Raw genomic sequence first — 20,244 nt, forward strand, 5'->3', positions numbered from 1 at the left:
AATGTTCTAGTTTATCCTGCTCCACCCAAATTCTTGTGTCACTTTCATCACTGTGCTATCATAACGTACTCCATCAGTAAGTAAAGCAAGCAAGATCTCCTGTTTCCTTTTCCCTTCCTCTCTACAGAAAGAAATTTGCTTAACTACATTTGTTAAAAAAGATTAGCATTAGGGAAGAAAAATAGCAGTAACTTGGAGTAATAAAAGCCAAGGTTTAGAAATTCTCTTACTTCTTTGTGGAATAAACCGCAACAGCTTCATGACATTGGGTCTGCCTTTGAATTCAAACCTTTTTGCCAGCTTCAGGCAATACCTTCATCCTTTTGTCAGTACAATCCATTTCTGTTCCCCCCTTTTGCTCTCATCCCTGACCCATCATTATCCCCAGGTCCCCCCCTGACCCAAAGCCTTGTGTTCAAACTGGCCACGCCAGAACATGCCCCAAGGCTCCCCAAAGGCTTCCTTGGTCCCACTGCCCAGAGGGGTTGTGAGGGGAGACAATGGGTCCCAGCACTGTGGCAGGCTGTTCTGCTACCCTTGTGCTCCCAGGTAGCTCTCTGAACAGAATCAGAGCAATAATGAGGTTGGAAACGACCTGAGATCATCAAGTCCAACCTATGACTGAACACCACCATGTCAATTAGACCATGGCACTAAGCACCACATCCAGTCCTTCCTTAAACACTCCAGGGACGGTGATTCTACCACCTTCCTGGGCAGCCCATTCCAATGACTAATATCCCTTCCTGTGAAGGAATTCCTCCTAATGTCCAACCTAAACCTCCCCTGCAGCAGCTTGAGGGAAGCTATATCCTCCAGTCCTGTCACGAGCTGCCTGGAAGGCTGACGCCCTCCTGGCTACAATCTCCTTTCACAGAGTTGTAGAGAGCCAAAAAGCCTCCCCTGAGATGCCTTTTCTCCAGGCTAAACACCTTCAGCTCCCTCAGCTACTCCTTATAGGACTTGTGGTCCAGACCCTTCTTCAGCTCTGTTGCCCTTCTCTGGACTCACTCCAGCACCTCAATGTCCTTCCCACAGTGGCCAGAACTGGACACAGCCCTCGAGGTGTGGGTTCAGCAGTGCTGAGTACGGGGCACAATCCCCGCCCGGGTCCTGCTGGACACACTATTGCTGATCCAGGCCGGGACGTCATTGGCCTCCTCGGCCACCTGGGCACACGCTGGCCCATGTTGATTGAGCTGTCAACCAGCACCCCGGTGCTTTTCCATGGGCTGTTTCCCTTCGATTTCCTTCCTTTCCAGGTGCCCAACAGAACCGAAATGGTGAGGGCAGGGCAGGGCAGGGTTCCGGAGCCGGCCGATCTCGGGCACAGCCCCGGGGGCCGCCGTGTCCCCTCGGGCGGCTCGGGGGAGCTCACCCGGCCCGAGCCCCGCCCGCAGCGCCCCCTGCAGGCGCCGCCGGGCACCGCCGCACGGGGAGGGAGTGCCGCGGGGTTCAGCCCCTCCGCACTTCCCGTTAGCAGCGTCTCAGCCAATCACCAGCCGGGTTCAGCCTCCCACTAATGGAAAGACCGGCTGTCGCCGAGCTGGCAGGGCGGACAGCCAATGGCTGACGAGGAGAGCCCGCCCCCGCCCCGCCGCCCGTTGCCGGGCAGCCGCTGTCAATGGCCGCCGCGCGGCCCCTTTAAGCGTAACGCGGCAACCGCCGGCGCGTCCTCCGGGCGGGCCGAGGGGCCGGGCAGGTACCGCCGGGACGGGCCGGGGCCGGCGGGGGGATCGGGGACATCGCGGGGTGGAGGGAGCGGCGGGGGGGGACGGGACCGCCCCGGGGCCGTATTTTCCTGGGGGCTCTGGGGGCTGGGAGCGGGCCCGAGCCTAGGCCTGGGGTTGGCCTCCGAGAGGTCTCGGGCCTCTGGTGTTCAGTTCCTTTCCTCCGAAGTAATTTAGTGTATGTAGGTTTCGGTGATTGCATTTAAAATGTGCCATCGCGAAGTGCTGCTTGAAAATACCGTTGGGTATGTTCTTTAGGAACGCCTCGGCTGAGCGAAGGAGAGCTGCCTGGCTGCGCCGCGGGGACCGAGGGTGCCTCTCCTGAACTCGGTGAGTCCGCACCGGGGTGTGGGTGGGAACAGGAGCCACGGCGCGGCCTCCTGATGCAGTCTGATTTAGAAACATAATCTCTTCTCCCGGTTGTAGGACTGGCCGGCATGTGCTCTCTTTGAAGTGCCATTTCCTCATTTCAGACCCGGGATTTAAAGCAGCTGCTTCATTTTGAGATCTGGCACAAGAAACTGGGACAGAGTCAGGTCTATGTAACATTGGCTTTTAAAACCATACAGCGTTTTAATTCACCAAAATGCACGACGAGGCAACAGTCTTAAACTGTGCCAGGGGAGATTTGTATTCGACGTTAGAAGCAATTTCTTCACAGAAAGGGTGATTAAACATAGGAATGGGTCGCTCAGTGTAGTGGAGTCGTCAACTTTGGAAGTGTTTAAGGAAAGACCGGACATGGCACTTTGTTCCTGATTTAATTGACGTGCTGATGTCCAGTCATAGGTTGGAGCTGATGATCTCAGAGGTCTTTTCCTCCCTAATTGATTTCTGTGATTTTGTAAAAATCTAGTTAAGGTTTTCTAGTAAACCTAGAAAAACTGTGTACAGCTAAGTCAGCAGCTGCAGTACCTAATGAAGTTATACTTAGTCCTCAGTAAGGCTTATCACTCAGTATGTTTTGATGTCATAAAAGTAAATTATTTTGCTCTTCTCTCTTCTGGAAAACCTACAGTATTTGGATAGGAAAAAGATGGATGCAGGGATAGGAGGGAGACGAATTTATTTTGAAATTATTCTTTGCTCTTAAGTACAGCACTTCAATAACTTGGATTAATGCTTTTGTACTTGTGTGAAGCTGGCTGTCCTGCAGTGTCCCTGTCTCAGAGCAGGTGGAGGAGCGGAGCAGCCGTTAGAGGTCAGTGTTTGTACGGGGGAAATGCCATTCGGTGACCAGCAAAGGCACTGAGCTTCCCCTGCTCTGGGAAGGGTGTTGATACTGAAAAGGACATTAAAAGTTTTATGAGTCTTGCACTACTGAACTGAGCTTTGGGTGCACTGCATGAGAAGAATGGCTAAGTACTTTTCCTTTCTATTGCATAATACGTGTAATCCCACGGTTCAGTTTCAGTTTGTGTGGTTTGCTTAGCAGTAATAGGGAATCTCCTGTCACCATTGCAGTTGTTTTGTGTTCTCTGTTCTGTCTGTCGTCCTTTGCGATGACCTGGTGCTTGACTGGTTTGTTGGGTTTTTTTGTTTTGATACAAAATATGTGAATAATAGCAATAGATAGAAATAGCAGAAGTGAAGGACTATGAAATCCTGGAAGCAGAACTCTTTCTAAAGTTCATGGAAGTCCCAGATTTCTTTCAGCCACTCTGTCTTGACATGATCTCAATTCATTAAGGCTTCTTAAAGCATGCCTTGAGCTTTTGAGGGGAGAGGATTGGGATTTTGGTGGTGGTGGTGGAGTTTAGTAGACCCACTGCTAATCCACAGTGTTTCACTCCTCACAACTTATTAAACATACAGGGGAAAATAGATACCTTTGTGCATCTTATCCACACGAGTTAAACTTCCTTTGTAAGCAACTCAAACTAGTCTGTAACAACTGGAAAGTCAGGGAACCAAAATATTTCTTAATTAAACAGTCCTTATGCTCACTGAAGTAAAACTCAAATATCCGAGTTTTTCTTTTGTTCTCAAGATTAACTGTGCATTCTTTTGTTAACTAAATTGTACTATAAACTGTTGGAAAAATTAATTGGGCAAGACTTGACAGATTAAGGGCTTTTTTGTTTCTTATGGAAAATAAGATATTTCCAGTTTATAAAACTGAAAACCATTTGAAGAGCCAAAAGAGGTTTTTGGGGATTTCTCAAAGGAGCTTTCTTTGTTTTACCTTTTTCATTTTTTTTTTTCATTCTATTGCTTTTCAAGTACTTCCAGAATGCATTGAAAATTCCTCTTCATTTATGTCACTGTATGTCAAAATGATACTTAGCAAAATGTTCTCAGGACTGGGGAATATCCAGTACAGGAGTAGTGGATAATTCTAATCCTCCAGTTCTTACAATTTGTTTGTTTTAAATACACTGAGTTATGAAAAGCATTCTTCAAAAAGATTATTGCCTCTTCAGTGAACTCTTGTGAGGCTATAAAATAACTGATCAGCTCCAAGTCGGTACGTGAAAGTAAGTGCTCTTGTTTTATATATACAATTAGACATGAACTGCAGGCATTTATGCTTTCCCTAAATGTAAGAATATGAGCTCTGTGCCTCCAGAGTACTATTTTTATATCTCATATTATTTTAGTAGTTTAATATAAATATATGAGTTTCTATTTTTTTGCGTTCCCTGAAATTCTGTGCTGTGGAGACAGACCTGATGCAACCTTGCCTGTGCATCCTCTAGAGAACAGATTGTCCCTGAAATGCTGCTTGTTTGAGCTTGTTTTGCTCTTCAAGGAGCAAAACATTCCTTCTGCACAGGTGTTTGTGGGGCCAGGAGTTAGGAAAGGAAGTGTTTGGGAGTAGGGAAGCACCCTGATATGTTCAAATATTCTTACATGATCGTATTTACAGTTATGATTAGGTGCATCCTTTTGAAATAATTTTAGTAACTCCATTATCTTGTAAGGAAAAAGAACACTCATTCCTGATTATTTGGATGTTCATGATAATGATACCTTCCAGCATGTGTTTAGCAATCTCTAGGACAGGTGATCTCAAGCATAGCTTATTTAACTTTCTAGGCTTTGCAGTGAAATTTTAGCCTTCCTCAGAATCTCTTGACACAAGTTTTCAGCATTTTGGATCACTTTGGCAATATTTAGGTGTTTAAAAACATTATTTTGGAAAGTTACTTCCTAAGTAACAAAAATACTCTTTTCCAGGTAATTCAGTATTAATTTCCAAGCATCTTCCCAGTTTAGAAACCTGATGGGATATTTATTCCTCTCATTCTTTCTGTATAGATTATGAGGCCAAATGAATTCCTGTCACTGGAGACAGAGATGTGCTAACAGTGCATTGAGCCAAAAGGCTTGAATTTGTAGTGAAAATTGTCTAGGCAGCTGACACTTCTGTTCTGCTTGGCTCTGCAATAATGCATGTATAGGCAGTGAAGGCTGAGAAGCAGGCCAAGTTTGTTTTATTGGGAAATAATATAGTGAAAAATTTACAGCTCATTTACAGGTGTGTTGAATGGCATGCAGGGTAGAGCAGTTTTGACTGAAAGCAGCTCAGTTTTTTGGTGTGTAATTTGCTGTGCCATTTAGAAATCAGCTAGGGGGTTATGTCATTCAACAGATGGAACTGATGGGCTCCAATGCAGGTCCTGTTTATTCACCCACTAGAGGCTTGATATCTCAAAGTTGGGTTGAAAAGAAAGAGATGGTGTAATTAAGCTTGAACGCTGCCAAGAGTGGTGAGAGGCAAAAGACAAGGGAAGCTGAGCACAGTCAGTAAAATACTTCCTAAACTGTCGAGAAAAATTTTTTGACTGAGAAGGTAAAGAAAATTTTGGATATATTTGCTCCATTATGTTCTCAGGAAGTGTTTTGAAATACAAAATGGGATGATTTCACCTTGAGATCATGAGATTTTTCAGTTTGCATCAGGCTGCACGAGTGGCCCTTCTTATTTTATACCTGCTGCAGGTGTAATGTTTATCATATACTGGTGGTGTGGTCTCTCTTATCAGATATAAAAAGATATAAATGTAGCTATAGATACAGAAATACACATGACACAAACATGTGTGCTCTGGCCAGTCCTTGAACGCATGAAGCACCAGGTGTTGTAGAGTATGGGAGTACTTTTTAGGATGAAGATTGGGATAGATAGGTACAGTCTCATTAGGGGTCAGGGACTGGATGTTTTCCAGACAAATGGGACAATTGATTTTCAAGCCCATTATTTAACATCGTTGGAATGTCAAAAACTGAGAAATGGAAGATTAAGTCAAATTCTGCAAATATCTCAATTCTAGTCACACAAGTAAGTTGTTAATTCATTTGGTTAAAAGAATTTAAAACGTGTCTAAATTAGGTTCCTCAATATCAACAAACTTTCACTTGTGTTCCGTTCTGTTTTCCAAATTCTTCTTTTCCCTTCTCTAACATGGGAGTAGTTTCTTATTCTAGCTTTAACTGTTAATATTCTGATTTCCCTTTTGGGATTGAAATACCTCAGACCATTGAATGTAATACGAGTAGCATTCCTAGAGTGATGCCTGTGATATTTAATATAAGAAGTTAATATAAATATAATTACTAATATAAACAATAGGTAACACAGTGTGTGGCATAAGGTTATAGGAATCGTGAATAATTTTACAACTTTTTTACCTTTCTTTCTTAAACAACTTTCTTAGCAAAACCATTCTCACTGGTTTTTTTCTCTCTCTCTAAATTGTTGCAGAAAAATGGATTCTGAGTGATAACTACTGCTTGCTGAACTGAACTGCAGAGGTCTTGTGCTTGGAGATGAAGATGATAAACCAGAGGAAATAATCCAACTGCTGCCATTGTGCAAAAGACGCTTTGTGCCAAAATGAGCAGTTTTTAAGAAAAAACTGGAAAGCCATTAAATCTGAAAAATGGGAGAAAGAGTAAGAAGCCCAGATTCTGAACAGGAGAGGAAATCAGATGAGGATAAAAATAGTGACTCCTATTATTCAGATGAAGGTGATACATCTCGTTCATCGAGCCAGTCACCTGCACTAAGCTCTCCGTCTACAAGCCAAGAAAAAAGACACCACAAAACACAGACTTCAAACAGCCTGTTGCACTACCAAGGTAGGTAGGTAGCAGAAATTGCTGCTTTGTAACTGCTCCAAAGAGTTAATTATCTTTGAAAACTCAAAAAAGATAAACTAGCATGATGAGCATCTGCAAATGCCGTTCATGTGAATTATGCTACAGACAGCAAGTAGACAGTAGCTGCTCCATTGAAAACTGAAATTAACCTGCAAAAGGAGTAGTTTTGGTGATTTTCAGAATTCTTAATAATTTTCTTAACAAGTGAATATGGCTTTTATACTAGCCTTTTTTTGAATCATGCTGATGCTTTTTTTTTTGTCATTGACAAAAAGCTCAAGGCCAAAAACCAAAGGCAAATCCTTGCTATGCAGTCTGTAAAAAGGAGAGAATTGTTAAAATTTCCCTGACCAAATAACCTACAGTCTTGTGGAAGTCTAGTGGATTAAGCTTTACAGGATAATACCGTGACTTTAAATAAACAAAAGGCCACTAATGTGGCAAAAAAAAAAAAAAAAAAAAAAAAAAAAAAAAAAAAAAAAAAAAAAAAAAAAACACCAAAAAAAAAAAAAAAAAAAAAAAAAAACAAACAAACAAAAACAAACAAACAAACAAACAAAAACATTTTGATGAAAGTTAAGGTTCAATTGGAGATTCAAAAGAAAGTTTTTCCTGCTTCTTCTGTGAGGGTAAAATATTTCCAATTTGAGATGACACAACTCCACTTTGAGCTCCCTCACAGATCTAGGTTGCTTTTTTGATACAGTTTGTAGAAGAGTAGAAGGGTTATGCAGGCCCTGGGCTGAAGTAGAGCTGTGAGGAAATTCTGCCACACTTTGACAGCTTGTTCTAAATAATTGTATACATTTTTTGGTGAAGTCATAGCATGCCCTACCTTTCTTGGTCAGATGTTTTTGTTCACTGATAAATGCTTGATACTGTGTGAATCATTTGGTCTGTGTTACAATCTAGGCTGTATCAGAAGGTCTGACCTTCAGTGTTTCATTTGCTCAGGGAATTATCTCTTCAGATCCTTGACAGTGTGGGTATCCTGGTGCAAGTGGTGTTTTGCTGAGCTTCTCTGTGTTCAGAAGTGGCATCTCTGGTAGTTGTGGGTTATCTGGAAACCGAAAACTGCAGTTCCACCATGCTATTTATTTTGGAGGGGGCAAATGTGTGACCAGTTCTTTGTTTATATATCCAGAATTGAATATAATTATTATATGAAGGTATTGTGAATGTCATATCACATTGTCATGAAATATACTATTCTCCAATGTAACTATATGATCAAAAATGCAATATTGGTAGTGGAATTTTATGTGTGCCCTAAATAAGGAGAAATTCTTACAGGGGCTGCAAGTCTAGGGTTAATGGGAACTCCCTTAGTTGATGATAGGAGTGGCATCGCTGCTACAGTGCATGTATTAGATAATCTTTTCACACTTGAATGTGACATAAGTGTTCTTTGTAAAGGAAAAAAATATGCCTTCTTTTGTTTGGCCAAGGTGTGGAAAGAATGAGCACCGAGCAGAAAACTAATGAGTATTTTTGCAAAATGTCTGGAGGAAATTATAAGAAGGTATTTTTAAGCTGTTACTTTTGCTGAGAAGTATTCTCAGTAGAATAGAAACACGGTGAGTGGCAAAGGGGAGGAAGAATTTGCTGTCACACACACTGTCTGTGTGCACATAACTGGACTATTGCTCTATCCCAGCTTTTAATCCAGAATTAAAAACTGCTGCTCAGTGTACTTCCTTCAAACACTGATACACCTTCAGGAATTATGCACTCTCTATTAATTTAGTTGTTTTAAGAGATATTTTTAGTGGATTATTTGATTTATTCTTTGAGCCTGGCACATAAGATAGAAACAAAATGTTCAGCTTTTATGTGTGGGAATGACAATAATAATAATAGTAATAAATAGGAATGCAAGCAGTGCATACAAGTAATCAAATGAGAATGCTGTGTGGAAAATAACTTGTGATACAAGAATAAATTATTCAGGGAGAACTGAGTTTTCATGGGATTTATAATTTTGCTTTGGAGGCTTTTTGCATTGAGCCTTTGAAATCTGCTGTTTTGTCTGTAAGCATGGCAGCTGGATTTGAAAATACTACTGCATTTGTCTGGGAGAATTACATCTTGCATAATACATAACTAGCTAATGCTCAGCTAATTGTTGCCATTTTAAAAGCATATGATAATTTTGTATGCATTTAGAATATAGTATTTCTAAAGCATTTTAATAAATAATATCAAATATTAACAAAATATTACTCTTATTTCTGATATCATTTGCAGATGATTACTTTACAAGGGTCCTGTATTAATGGCTGCAGATATTACCTCCTACAGTAGATCACAGACCTAAATCTCCATTTTTCAGCTATCAAAAGGAGCATAACTCTATCATATATATGCCTTTTATTGTCTGTTTTGAAAGCTGCCTTCCCTGCTAGATATTGTATGATTGTTTCAGGCAGAGCTTGGTTCCAAGGGTGTCTGAATAGACAAACTGCTTTGTCTAATAGTAAACATGCTTTTTATTTTTCCTCTCTCAGCCACAAAGAAATTGGATTCCAAATATGCACCAAGCAAAAGAGGAACACGGTGGGGTTTCCGTTCTCAGAGCCTCACTAGGGATTCTCCTGCAAAAGATATAGATCTTGTTACAAAAAGAGTTCTTTCTGCTAGGCTGCTGAAAATCAATGAGCTCCGAAATGAACTGACTGAACTCCACATCAAACTGGATGAGCTGCAGAAGGAAAACAGGGCACTGAAGAGGCTTCAGCACAGGCAGGAGAAAGCCTTGAATAAGTTTGAAGATACAGAAAACGAAATCTCTCAGCTCCTTGCTCGGCACAACAATGAGATTAGAATATTAAGGGAGCGCCTACGAAAATCTCAGGAGAGAGAACGTGCAACTGAGAGACGGCTGAAAGATACAGAAGATGAACTGTACAGGAAAAAAACTGTCTTGCAGAAACTGAAAAAGCTGTCTGAAGATAAGCACCTTGCTGAGAGAGATGACCTGGCAAAGAAACTAGCCTTAGCAGAGAGCAAACTGGAGGACAGGGAAAAAAGAATTAAGGTGGGATGACTTTCTTTTTGTAAGAAATTCTTGTACAGATAATTCTTTCCACAATGAACTGTAATTTTACACAGCTGTGGAACAAATAGAAAACCAGTATTTTTTGGTTTTACCCATAAGTAGAATCAAGTAAATTATTTCCAAGGCGATTATATAGTTACATATGAGGTAGTTGTGCATTCAAATTTCTGTTTACAAATTAAGTGTATTTTGTCAAAATATATCCTGTGGATTTGTGTTCTTAAATGCTTTTATACCTAGCAGTAACATTTCAGAGGTACATGCAGATGTAACACAACTTTATGCCATCTAGTTTCTCCTTTTTGAGGGAAGCAGTTTGTAAAATTTTCTGGGTATTTAGGGAACTTTACACTAAAATTCTAAAAAAAACCAAAAAACAAAAAAATCTCTTTTCCAATTTTTGAAGAGCATTCATACAGTGTTTGATTGTCCACTATTCTGCACATCTAAGAGCTCAGCTGGAAAAAATTACATCATGTTTTTTAAATACTGAAATAACCTTTAGACCTTTTTATGGGTATCCATTATAAGAAAATTGTCCAATATATTTTAATTTTTATATTTTAATTTTAATTTCATCCAGAAAAAATGCTTATGGTTTTGTAAACATGTCTAAGCATGTCTACACTGTAAATAGCTCTATAAACTCATCTTACTTAAAAACTGTGTTAACACTATTAAATCTGTTGGTAGTTGTACTATTTTGATAGTAGATATATTTTATATATAGTACATAAGTTTTATATTATTCTTAGCTTAAATTATGTAATTGAGATGGCATTAAGGTTTAGTGTCAAAATTAGTAATTAAACCTAAATTACATTACAAAGATAATAGATTTGGAAATCCAAGGATTAAGCTGGAAACTAAGCTTTCATAAAATAAATCCCAAAGTACCAAGATATAAATGGCTGAGTTAGTCAAACCACCTCATCGTGTAGTGTCACCATCTGTCATCTGTACTTTTATGATTAGGTATTTCAGCATTTGTGATACTGGATCTTGTTAAAATGAATCATGCTTTAAAAAGTAAGGGATTTTTGTCTAGTTTTTTTCCTGCTTTTATCAACACAGCTTCACTTAAAACAGCTATTACAAGATGAGGGCATGTAAATAAAATCATAATCACAAACTAGTTTCTAGTAGAAAGGTTAAAAATTCCTTCTTGTTTCCTTCCTTCTAATGCTGCACTTTCAAGGAAAGATTCTCTCTCTCTCATCAGTAGATTTGTCTTCGAGATCTGGAGGTCCACTGTGGCAAGAGCCTTACAGGAAGTAGCGTGAATTTCTATTATGTCCTCAAATTACTTCTCAATACCCAAAAGGATGAGCTGCAGCATCTGCAGGTGCTTTTCCCCTTAAAGTTAAGATTGAAGATTTAAGTATATTCAGCATTACAGCAATGGTTGAGCCCATATCTAAACTCAAGACACTGGTTTATTGTGATTTTATTTAAGTAATTTGTCTATAAAAATTACTTCAGTTATTAAAAATATTATTTTGTTTTAATTGAAGGATCTGGAAAGAAATCTTGAATTAAGTGGTAGCAGTTTTCAACGAGAGTTACATTCAAAGAAAAAAAAGTTGTACGAGGCTCAAGAAGAAAACAGAATTCTCCAAGAAGAGCTTAATCAGCTAAATCAGAAGCTGAAGGTAAAATGTGAAAGGAATAGAAGTTGCTAACCATGTTCTGGGATTTTATCTTTGGAAGTATCTGTAATCAGGTTTGAATAGTTTACCAGTGGCTGCACTCTCTGATGTGTACTTAATTATATACCACATGAGAGTTCTTTTCCTGCATTAAATTGAAATGTTCTGTGCTCTGACCTTACAGTGTTTATAACAGGAATGTCTCTGTGTTAATCATTATTGTTAGCATTAGTTAAGAAAAGCAAGATAAAATACATAGCCAAGCATTGAGAATAAACCACAAAATCTATGGAAAATTAGGTTTTGAAGGCTTGAATTTAAAATTAAATCTACAGGTGCAAATAGTGCTTTTTTTACTAATATACTTGCATTACAGTAGGTTTGCATGAAGATTAATGTAATGTATTTGTGATGTCCATGTGTTGCTTAATTTGTGCAAATGTTTATTTGGACCCCAAACCACCCTCATTGTTGTCCAAACTCTCAATAAAAGACTTAAAATATTGTTATATTCTACTTAGTTTATCTTTAGGAAAAAAAAAAAAAAAATGAGCTAAAGAACTTAGTTTCTGGGAGAATTTTCCTGAAACTCCAAGTCTCAGTATGTTGGAGATGCACCAGTTCACCACGTTCCCAGCTATCCAGCAAGAAGCAGTACTGTTAGTAGCTCTAAAATGTTTAGAATAAGAGTTTTAAGCCTGATTGGTTAATGGAGAGTTTACAGTTTGAAAACCTTTTCTTTGTCAGATGAATTCTGATAACTTACTGTTCATTTCTGTATTTTATTCAGTAAATGTGCTAAAAGAAAAGTATTGCCTCCATCTCTGTGATACAATGGGCATCTGCTAACCGATACTGACATGCTCTGTGACAAATATCATTGCTTGCTTTGAAATGTTTAACTCTTCACAACACTTAAAATTCAGCTGTGCAATGTATACACATGGTGTAAGTTTTGTTCGTGTTTATGGAAGCACTGGCATTTAGTTTTATTTTCTCTGCAGAGATGGGTTCTTTTCCTCCATAGTATTTCGCTAAGGAGTTTTTTAGGGGGAGAAAGTTGTCTGCTTTCTCACAGCATAAACAGAGTTAGAAATGTGATTGTTATCCTTAAAACGCTGGATGAAACAATTGTTTATTCTGAAACAAATTTATTACCATATCTATTTTTAATTTTATTTACAGCTTTGCTAGTGACTGATAAATGAAATACTAGTGACTCTTTTTTATACCTACCTCTTTCATTCACAGGAAAAAGAAAGAGAACTTGAAGCAAAAAATATATATGCTAATCGTATGTTGAAGCCATCACCTAGAAAAGACACAGATATTGTACAAAGAAAAAGAGGTAACTTGTATAAAGCAATAAAAGCAGAAAAATTATTAGCATCTCTTCAAAAAGTCTCAGCTGGGTTATACCTTTTATGCCAGTCAGTGCTCAAGCCTGATGCTGCTTGTTCAAGCACATTTACCTTTTTGCACTTCTTTCAGCACAGCACTGGTTACAAAGCGTTGGTTCTTTGACTGTTCTGTAACTGCAGCAGAGCCAAAACACGGAACTTCATCAAGCAGCAGTTTTAACTCCTTTCATACCAGAAATTCCTGGGTAAAGGAAGGGAATGTTGGTAGTAAAATATACAATAGATGATAGATAATATTTACTTGACAATAAATTAGAGAGGCTTTAAAAATATGTATCTTCACTGCTAAGAATATTTTGGTGATCTGCTTTATTTCTTTTTTACTAATTCAAATGTATTGTCTGCCAGATGAGCTGCACTCATTTTTTCCTCAGAGTATATGTGTCCCAGAACATAATCTTCTAAAAGTATCAGTACAGTGATTTCTTCTGGTGTAACAAGACAGTCTCAAACCTTTTCCTCCCCACATAAATATGTGTGTCTGTGTGTGTGCTTAGACTATTTTCACTGGATCAGTAGAATCTACTTGTCAGAAGAAGCAGAAATTTATGGGACTGTTTTAAATATTTAATGCCAGTATTTCAAACAGTTTGTCTGCTCTCGTTTTATTATAGATGCTCTACCATTATTCCATTTTAGGTTCAGATTTTTTTAAATGTGATTCCATAGAGATAAGTATATGTGTTTCAAAGATTCAAGTAAGTGAATTTTAATTTTATGATTTTGATTGTGTGACAAGGAGTAAGATGAATGAGATATTTTGTGAATATTTTATTAATGAGACTTTTAAACTAATATTCAGTGCACTGTAATGATTCTATAAGTAGCATTAAGGTGAGGTTTAAATTATTTTTTCAGTAGAATTCTTGCATGCATATTTTTTATGATTAGGTTTTACAGATGCTGAAAGCAACTGTGTGAAACTCATCAATACTTTCCACTTCCACTGTCTTCAATACAGTCTTTTGTTTGCTGCAAATCATGAAAAATGAGAGCCAGGTATACAGTGGGATATTTTCAAGTGGAAACACAATTTAATTAGTTTGTATTTTCTACAGCCAACAACCAAAATATTAAAAAGGGACCACAGCTCACAAAAGGTGTACAAACCAGTGGATGCTTCTCACCAGCGGAACTTCTTCCAGAATCAGAACTTGTCTGTGGTGACACAGCAAACAAGAAAGAAGGAATTCTTCCTAAAATAGTGAGTTCTATAAAAATTTGTCCCAATAATTCACTTATCAGATTGTAAAATGTAGAGCTTACATTTTAGAAAATGTGTAAATATACATGTGTAAATATACAGAAAATACAATTTCAAAAACATTCTGTTCTTTAAAACAAGATCTACGTCTCCAGAAATATACTCCATTTTTTTGAGAGTTTATCATATTCTCTGTCTTACTGAGAGCCATCAGCTCAATTTATTTTTTTTCTGCCACTATTACTTCTTTGAAGTTTTTAAGACTTCATTTTTGGTTTCACATTTTTTCTAATGCTTATTTAAGCAATCTGTTAAACAGTGATGGCTGACTTCTCTCTATTTTCTCTTTGGTCTCCTATTATGGTTTCTTTTATTTTCCAGAATGATTTCACAATGCATAAATCTAACACTTCCTCTTATTGTCACAGTGTCGGTATTTCTTCTGGTTTTCCAGCTTTGTCAATGTGCTTGGGTTTTTTTGGTTTTTTTTCATTTCCCTTCTTAGTACAAATAGTACCAATTAGAAGTATTGCTAACACTTTTGTGACCCCAGGCTAAAATCAGATACTCATAGGGTGTAACAAATCAGAATGACACAGGTTCTGATACAAATTGTACAAATTCTGATTACATGAGGCTAAGATATTTTTTCAGAAATAATGGTCTGAGAATGGTCTTGGCTGGCTTCCTGTTAGGGCTGAAGCTTTTTTCATGGCAGTTTCATTTATGTGTTCTCTCTTCCCAAAACCTTTCTGTAACTATGGATGTAGATTAATGTATTCTTCCAGTATGTACTTGAGGGTGTGAGTTACAGAACCACACAGTTGGTGCAAGTGCAGCTCATGGAGTTGTCCAGCTCTGTGTTCTCTATATGGCTATTGCTTTAAATAATGTAAATTAGATTTGGGTAGTCTATGCTTTCATCAGCTTTTAAAATCAAGCATTTTAAATACCTGGCCACCATCTCCTTATGTAGTTTATATTTTTTAATATAACAATGATAACCTTGTATATGAAGGAAAAATATTTGAAAGTTTTTTGGCTAACAGTCGTCTTCTCTTTGTTTGTTAAGTAGTAGCTATTTCTCTTAGAAGAGTATTTTTAATCTAGAAGTTTATTTTATTCTAAAATAAGCACAACCTACAAAGTTAAATCCCATGTGTTGGATCATGCTGAATTTCTCTTCACTTCATTGCCACTACATTACTGTGTTAGTGATTTTTACTGCTGATGTTAATATCTTTTCTGCAGGTTCTTGCCTTTTACATATGGATGTATAGTCACTTGCTAAAATTGTCATCCGAGATTAAACCTTTCTCTTTGATTGTTTGTTACTTAATACTCCATAAATTTAAGTACCAAAATAAATTGTCTGAATCTACTTGCTTGAGTAAAAAAGTCAGATTGTGCAAGTAGACAGCAACTAATAGCTTGCTTGTTAAGAGAATATGATGGCAAATATGGCCTTCTATTAAACTCCTTGAAGAAGACAACTTCGGATTTCTAGGGAGAACCAACCTGAGAGTGATAATTTTGCTTTATGGCACTGGAGCTGCAACTTCCCTGAAATGTGCAATGCAAAATAGAATTAATTGTCTATTCATTTTGTTTCAGATGTATGAAAGTGTACTAGAAGTGATAATATTTTGGGGGCAAACCACTGGGTCGTCAGAGCTGGTTTGGTTTAAAGTCACCTACTCATTTTATGTTTAGCAGTAAGAATGTGATTTCAGAATGACAAGGAAGTTCTTATGATTTTGTTAGGTTATTTGTTTTATTTTACTGCTTTTCCTCATCAGCTTAAATTTTCTGTTCATTTATTTCAGGAAAAAGAAACTCAAGACAAAGGATGGAAAGAACAAACAGAACTCCTAAGACAAGACCAAGACAGGGAGAGGGAAGAGAAAATGAAACATTTTCAGGAAATACAGTCCTTAGAGGAGAGGGTTCCAAAACTTCCTGACGGTAAGGAAATGGGCAGCTGAAGGCTGAAAAATGCACGGTAGAATACTAATCAAGTGAGGCTGCTGGTTTCTGGTGAGAAGAGCAAAATGATTTTCAGAGATCACTACAGTGGAAAATTATTTTCTGTTATATTATGCAAAGAAGAATCAGAAAGAAATACAGGATATAGAATAATCTATGCCCTGTACTCAGCTGTGATTAGGTATGCAGCAGCAAAAAATGCTGTCCACAAAAAAGTATTGGAGTTTGAGAGATTGTGCTTTACAAAAAAAGAATGACATAGAAGGTAAATGCTGATGTTATCTCTGACTTCCTAAACGTTGTTGAGGTAGGAAGTAGATTTTTACTATTGTAGAACAAATCTGTATTCCTTAATATAGCCCTTATTTTTCAGTACTTTCTACTGCCTTACATAATTTGAATCAGATCTGGTTATCTGAATCATTTGGTGTGGCTTTGAGAAATGTCAGTTTCTATCATTATATATTAATATTGCTTTTTTATTTATTTGGTTTTCACAGCATCTTAATGACTTAAATACACAAATCAGTCTCAAGTATTTTAGATGGACTGCAATGCACCCTGTCATGTTAAAGAACTCTTTCAGTGATTGCAGTTAATGAATAGTAGTACTTATTCTATATGACAAGAATTCTAAAAATCTATAGCTGCTTTCAGAGGTAAAATCTGTGAAAAATCTTCTATGATAACTTACATAACCCAAGAATTTGATTTTATGTCTCTGAATAAGATGATTTAACCACCTTACCCATCATACAGTTTAAGCTGGTATTTCCTCCACCTTACAGACAGAAGCATGGCTCTTTACTTAACTTGTATAATAATCTGCTATTGAAAAAATATCTGTATTAAATATATTAACTGAACTATTGCAATTGTTTCTGAAAGCCTGAGCTGAAGTACAGTAGAGAACGTGGAACTTTGTGAAAACCTAAGTCAGAAATTCGAGTAAAGCGTTCAAAAGAGAATATCACCCTGTTGAAGCAGCCAAGTAGTCACATTTCCACTTTTACACATCTGTTATTTTGGGGAAAAATATTTTGAAGAGAGAAATATTTGAGAAGCTTCCTCTTTCTGCACATAAACATTTCCAGGTTCTGTCTGTAAATTGCTGTCTTGTACCTTTGGTGTCCCTTCATAGCTGTGCACAGTCACTCTGAGTCCCCACAGTGATGCACGGAACACTCATGTAAAGGTCTTCTCTGTATGCAGCTGATGCAGGGTATTAAATCATTCACTGCTTGAAACAGGTGATGACTCCTATGACTTTGAAGCCTGATAGCTTCACAGAAGTAGTTACTTTTATGAAAAAAAGAACCCACACATATATCCCAGGACTGTCCTAATGTCAGCAGTGATGACAAATAAAAATAAAGTACCGTGTAAGTAAGAACCATTAAAATCAGTAATGTTGTATTCATTTTCATTCAAACTCAGGAAATGGGAAGGCAATTGACAGAAATCAAATTCCTTCAAAAACTCTAAAACATGGGTAATGTCCCAATGCCTTTGAAAGATGACAGTAAATTTTTGTATCTTATCAGAGAACCAGGAGTGGATTTAGTTGTAATTTTTGCAATTTTGCAGCAGGAGGATGACATTGTGCATAGAAGAGCATATTAAAAACTCAATGACTTTTGCTTGCATTATTTTCAAAATCTTATAAGGGTATTTTAAAATTAAAGCATTTTAAATATTGTTCAAACATTTTTTGCAGAGTGGCAAAGGAAAGAATATGACAAAATTAAAAAAGAGAGCAACTTTTTATTGGATAAAGAAGAGAAAATAAAGATGGAGACAGAAATCCACAAACCTGAAGTAGAGAGAGAAAGCATTGAAACATTGGAGGAGCGGCAAAAAAGAGAGTTCCTGCTTGCTAAAATGCAAGAAATTGATAGAGAAATTCAAAATACAACAAAAACAAAACCAACTTCCCAAGCACCACTTATAAATACAGCAAGAAAATCTGATTCCCTGGAGAAGAAAGAGAAAACTAATCCATTCTTTGAGATTCCTGGGACGGTTACTAATGGATTTCCTGTAAAGGACAGCCAAGATGATGGCATAAGAGCACAGGGGCAGAAGCAACGGAATGTTAGGACTGTGGATTTAAATAGTGAGTTAGCTTTTGGTAGTTACGTACCTTCCTTTGGGAAGGGATCAGGGAGACCAAGTTGGCTCACTCAAAAAAGTGACAAATTAGAAGAAAATGTTAAGGAAAATGCAGATTTTGATAGTAAGAAAGAAAAGAAGTCCAGTTTAATGGAACAACTCTTTGGAAGCAGTGCCAGTACTATTGTTCTTTCTAAAAATAACAATACACCACCCTTGGACATAGATTGGGACTCTAGTAATAAGCCTTTTGTTGATAAAAACAGTAAAGTCAAAGTAAAAGAAGACAATGGGCTTTTTGGTGAAGGAAGAAGCCTAAACAGACCCCGTTTGCAGTACACTACACACAGGCCAGGAGTTAATACTCTTGGTTCTTTAGAAGATGAAATTGAAGAGGTAGTCTTACAGTGATCGTGTTTTATATGTTTCATATGTAAATACTGAAAAACTATTTTCTTGTAATATTTATTAGATTTAGATTTGAAATATTTCAGATTTATTGTAAAGCCTTATGAAGGAATAATTTACATAAATGGATATGTGTATAGAGGAGAGATGCACAGGAGAGATGCTTGGGGTTTTTTTTACCTGTAGGCTGCTCATAGTACACTGCTTTTCATTTGGAGTATTTCTTTTAGGCCTCAGATACTTTTTTTCTCAGGCACTTGGAGAACCTCTTAACTGTGCCAGGAAAAGGCATGTGTAATAGCAGCCATGAAATGAGTAGAAGAGACATTCTTAGCACTAATTCTCTTAGAAAGAGAATATTTTGTGCTGCTGTCATGGTATCTCAGAAGAATATCCAACAGAAGCACAATTAACTCAGGAACAGCTGCTCCCTCCTTTTGCATAGGTTTCTTGTGGACCTTACTACCAAATGTCTAACTCTTCTCATATATTCAGATTATATTTGTTATACAATGCCATCTTTTGTAATTTTTGAATTTTCTATGTAAAATTCCAATCATTACTAAGTAATTTTTTAACAAATTTGTTTTATTAAATGAGTTGACTAAATTTCTTGTGTGTAAATAATCTTTAACACAAATTTCTGACTTTTTATATCATATAATTGATATTGGGGGGAGTTGGTTGCAACTTTGCTCGATGTTATTTACTGGTTGGTGCTGTGTACACGGATTAAAAAGATAGGCAATGAATAATTTAGCAGAAGCATTCAGAAAATAAGGTGAAGGTCATTCCTTAAGCTGAAGGTCATTCCTTACTAGAGCAAGAGATTTTGAAACACCTCTCTGATACACTCCCTGATTCAAAACACACTAAAATACCAAGAATTCTTACAATTTAAAGATCCATTGAGTCAAGATTTTTTCTGAACACAGTGGCTCTTCTGAACAGAAAGGCTGGTGTCTTTATCATGCAGTAGTTCTCTTTGCTCCTCTCATTCAAAAAGAAAATTAGTCACAGATCCAGATCCAGGGTGTGGGACAGTTCTCACCAGGTGCTCGGTAGTGAAGGGCAGCTCATGTTCACCTGCTTGCTTGCAATCCCAATTACATTCATTGTAATATTGCAGAACTTATCTAGCTCATTTTGCCTGCAGATGGTCAGGAAAATTTTAACCAACAACAGTGAATTCAACTCTCTGTTATTTTCCTGCTATGACTTTTTGTTGTGAATACTGTGGTGTAAGAGGGCTGTGGGTAGACACTGTGGGTGTTTGTGACTGGGTGATTACTTGTCCTACCTGTGGGTGGTGCTGCCCTTCTGGAATCAGGTGCTTTGCTCCTGGAGATGACATTGAGGTGGATTGTTTATTTTTATTTCCTGTCGTTTCTAAGGCATAAAACAATAAGGATACTAAGGCATAAAACAATAATGTATCTGCTGCAGTTATTAAGGATCATGTAGTATGGAGGGGACTATTGGTTTTGTTTCTTTGCAAGTCAACTCATTAGCATCAGGCAAATTCAGATCACACTACTATTCAGTACAACTCTTGTGCTGAACTGATGTA

General features: G+C 37.7%; 1 protein-coding gene across 3 annotated transcripts; it reads left to right on the forward strand.

Annotated features, from left to right (window-relative positions):
* The first annotated feature begins 1,602 nt into the window (after positions 1-1,602).
* On the forward strand, positions 1,603-19,269 carry LCA5 (lebercilin LCA5). 3 transcript variants are annotated; one of them, XM_083856895.1, is made up of 9 exons: positions 1,603-1,702; positions 1,989-2,060; positions 6,439-6,815; positions 9,344-9,873; positions 11,409-11,546; positions 12,795-12,891; positions 14,023-14,168; positions 15,995-16,133; positions 17,872-19,269. In XM_083856895.1, the coding sequence occupies exons 3-9, from the start codon at positions 6,617-6,619 to the stop codon at positions 18,675-18,677; spliced, it is 2,055 nt and encodes a 684-aa protein (XP_083713021.1). In that variant the 5' UTR covers positions 1,603-1,702; positions 1,989-2,060; positions 6,439-6,616; the 3' UTR covers positions 18,678-19,269. The 3 variants fall into 3 exon arrangements, with proteins under 3 accessions (XP_083713021.1, XP_083713022.1, XP_083713023.1); XM_083856896.1 differs by lacking the exons at positions 1,603-1,702; positions 1,989-2,060 and adding an exon at positions 2,810-2,931; XM_083856897.1 differs by lacking the exons at positions 1,603-1,702; positions 1,989-2,060 and adding an exon at positions 2,974-3,092.
* Positions 19,270-20,244: the final 975 nt, after the last annotated feature.

This window comes from Zosterops lateralis, assembly GCF_965231275.1.
Source record: "Zosterops lateralis genome assembly, chromosome: 3".
Lineage (NCBI taxonomy): Eukaryota > Metazoa > Chordata > Aves > Passeriformes > Zosteropidae > Zosterops > Zosterops lateralis.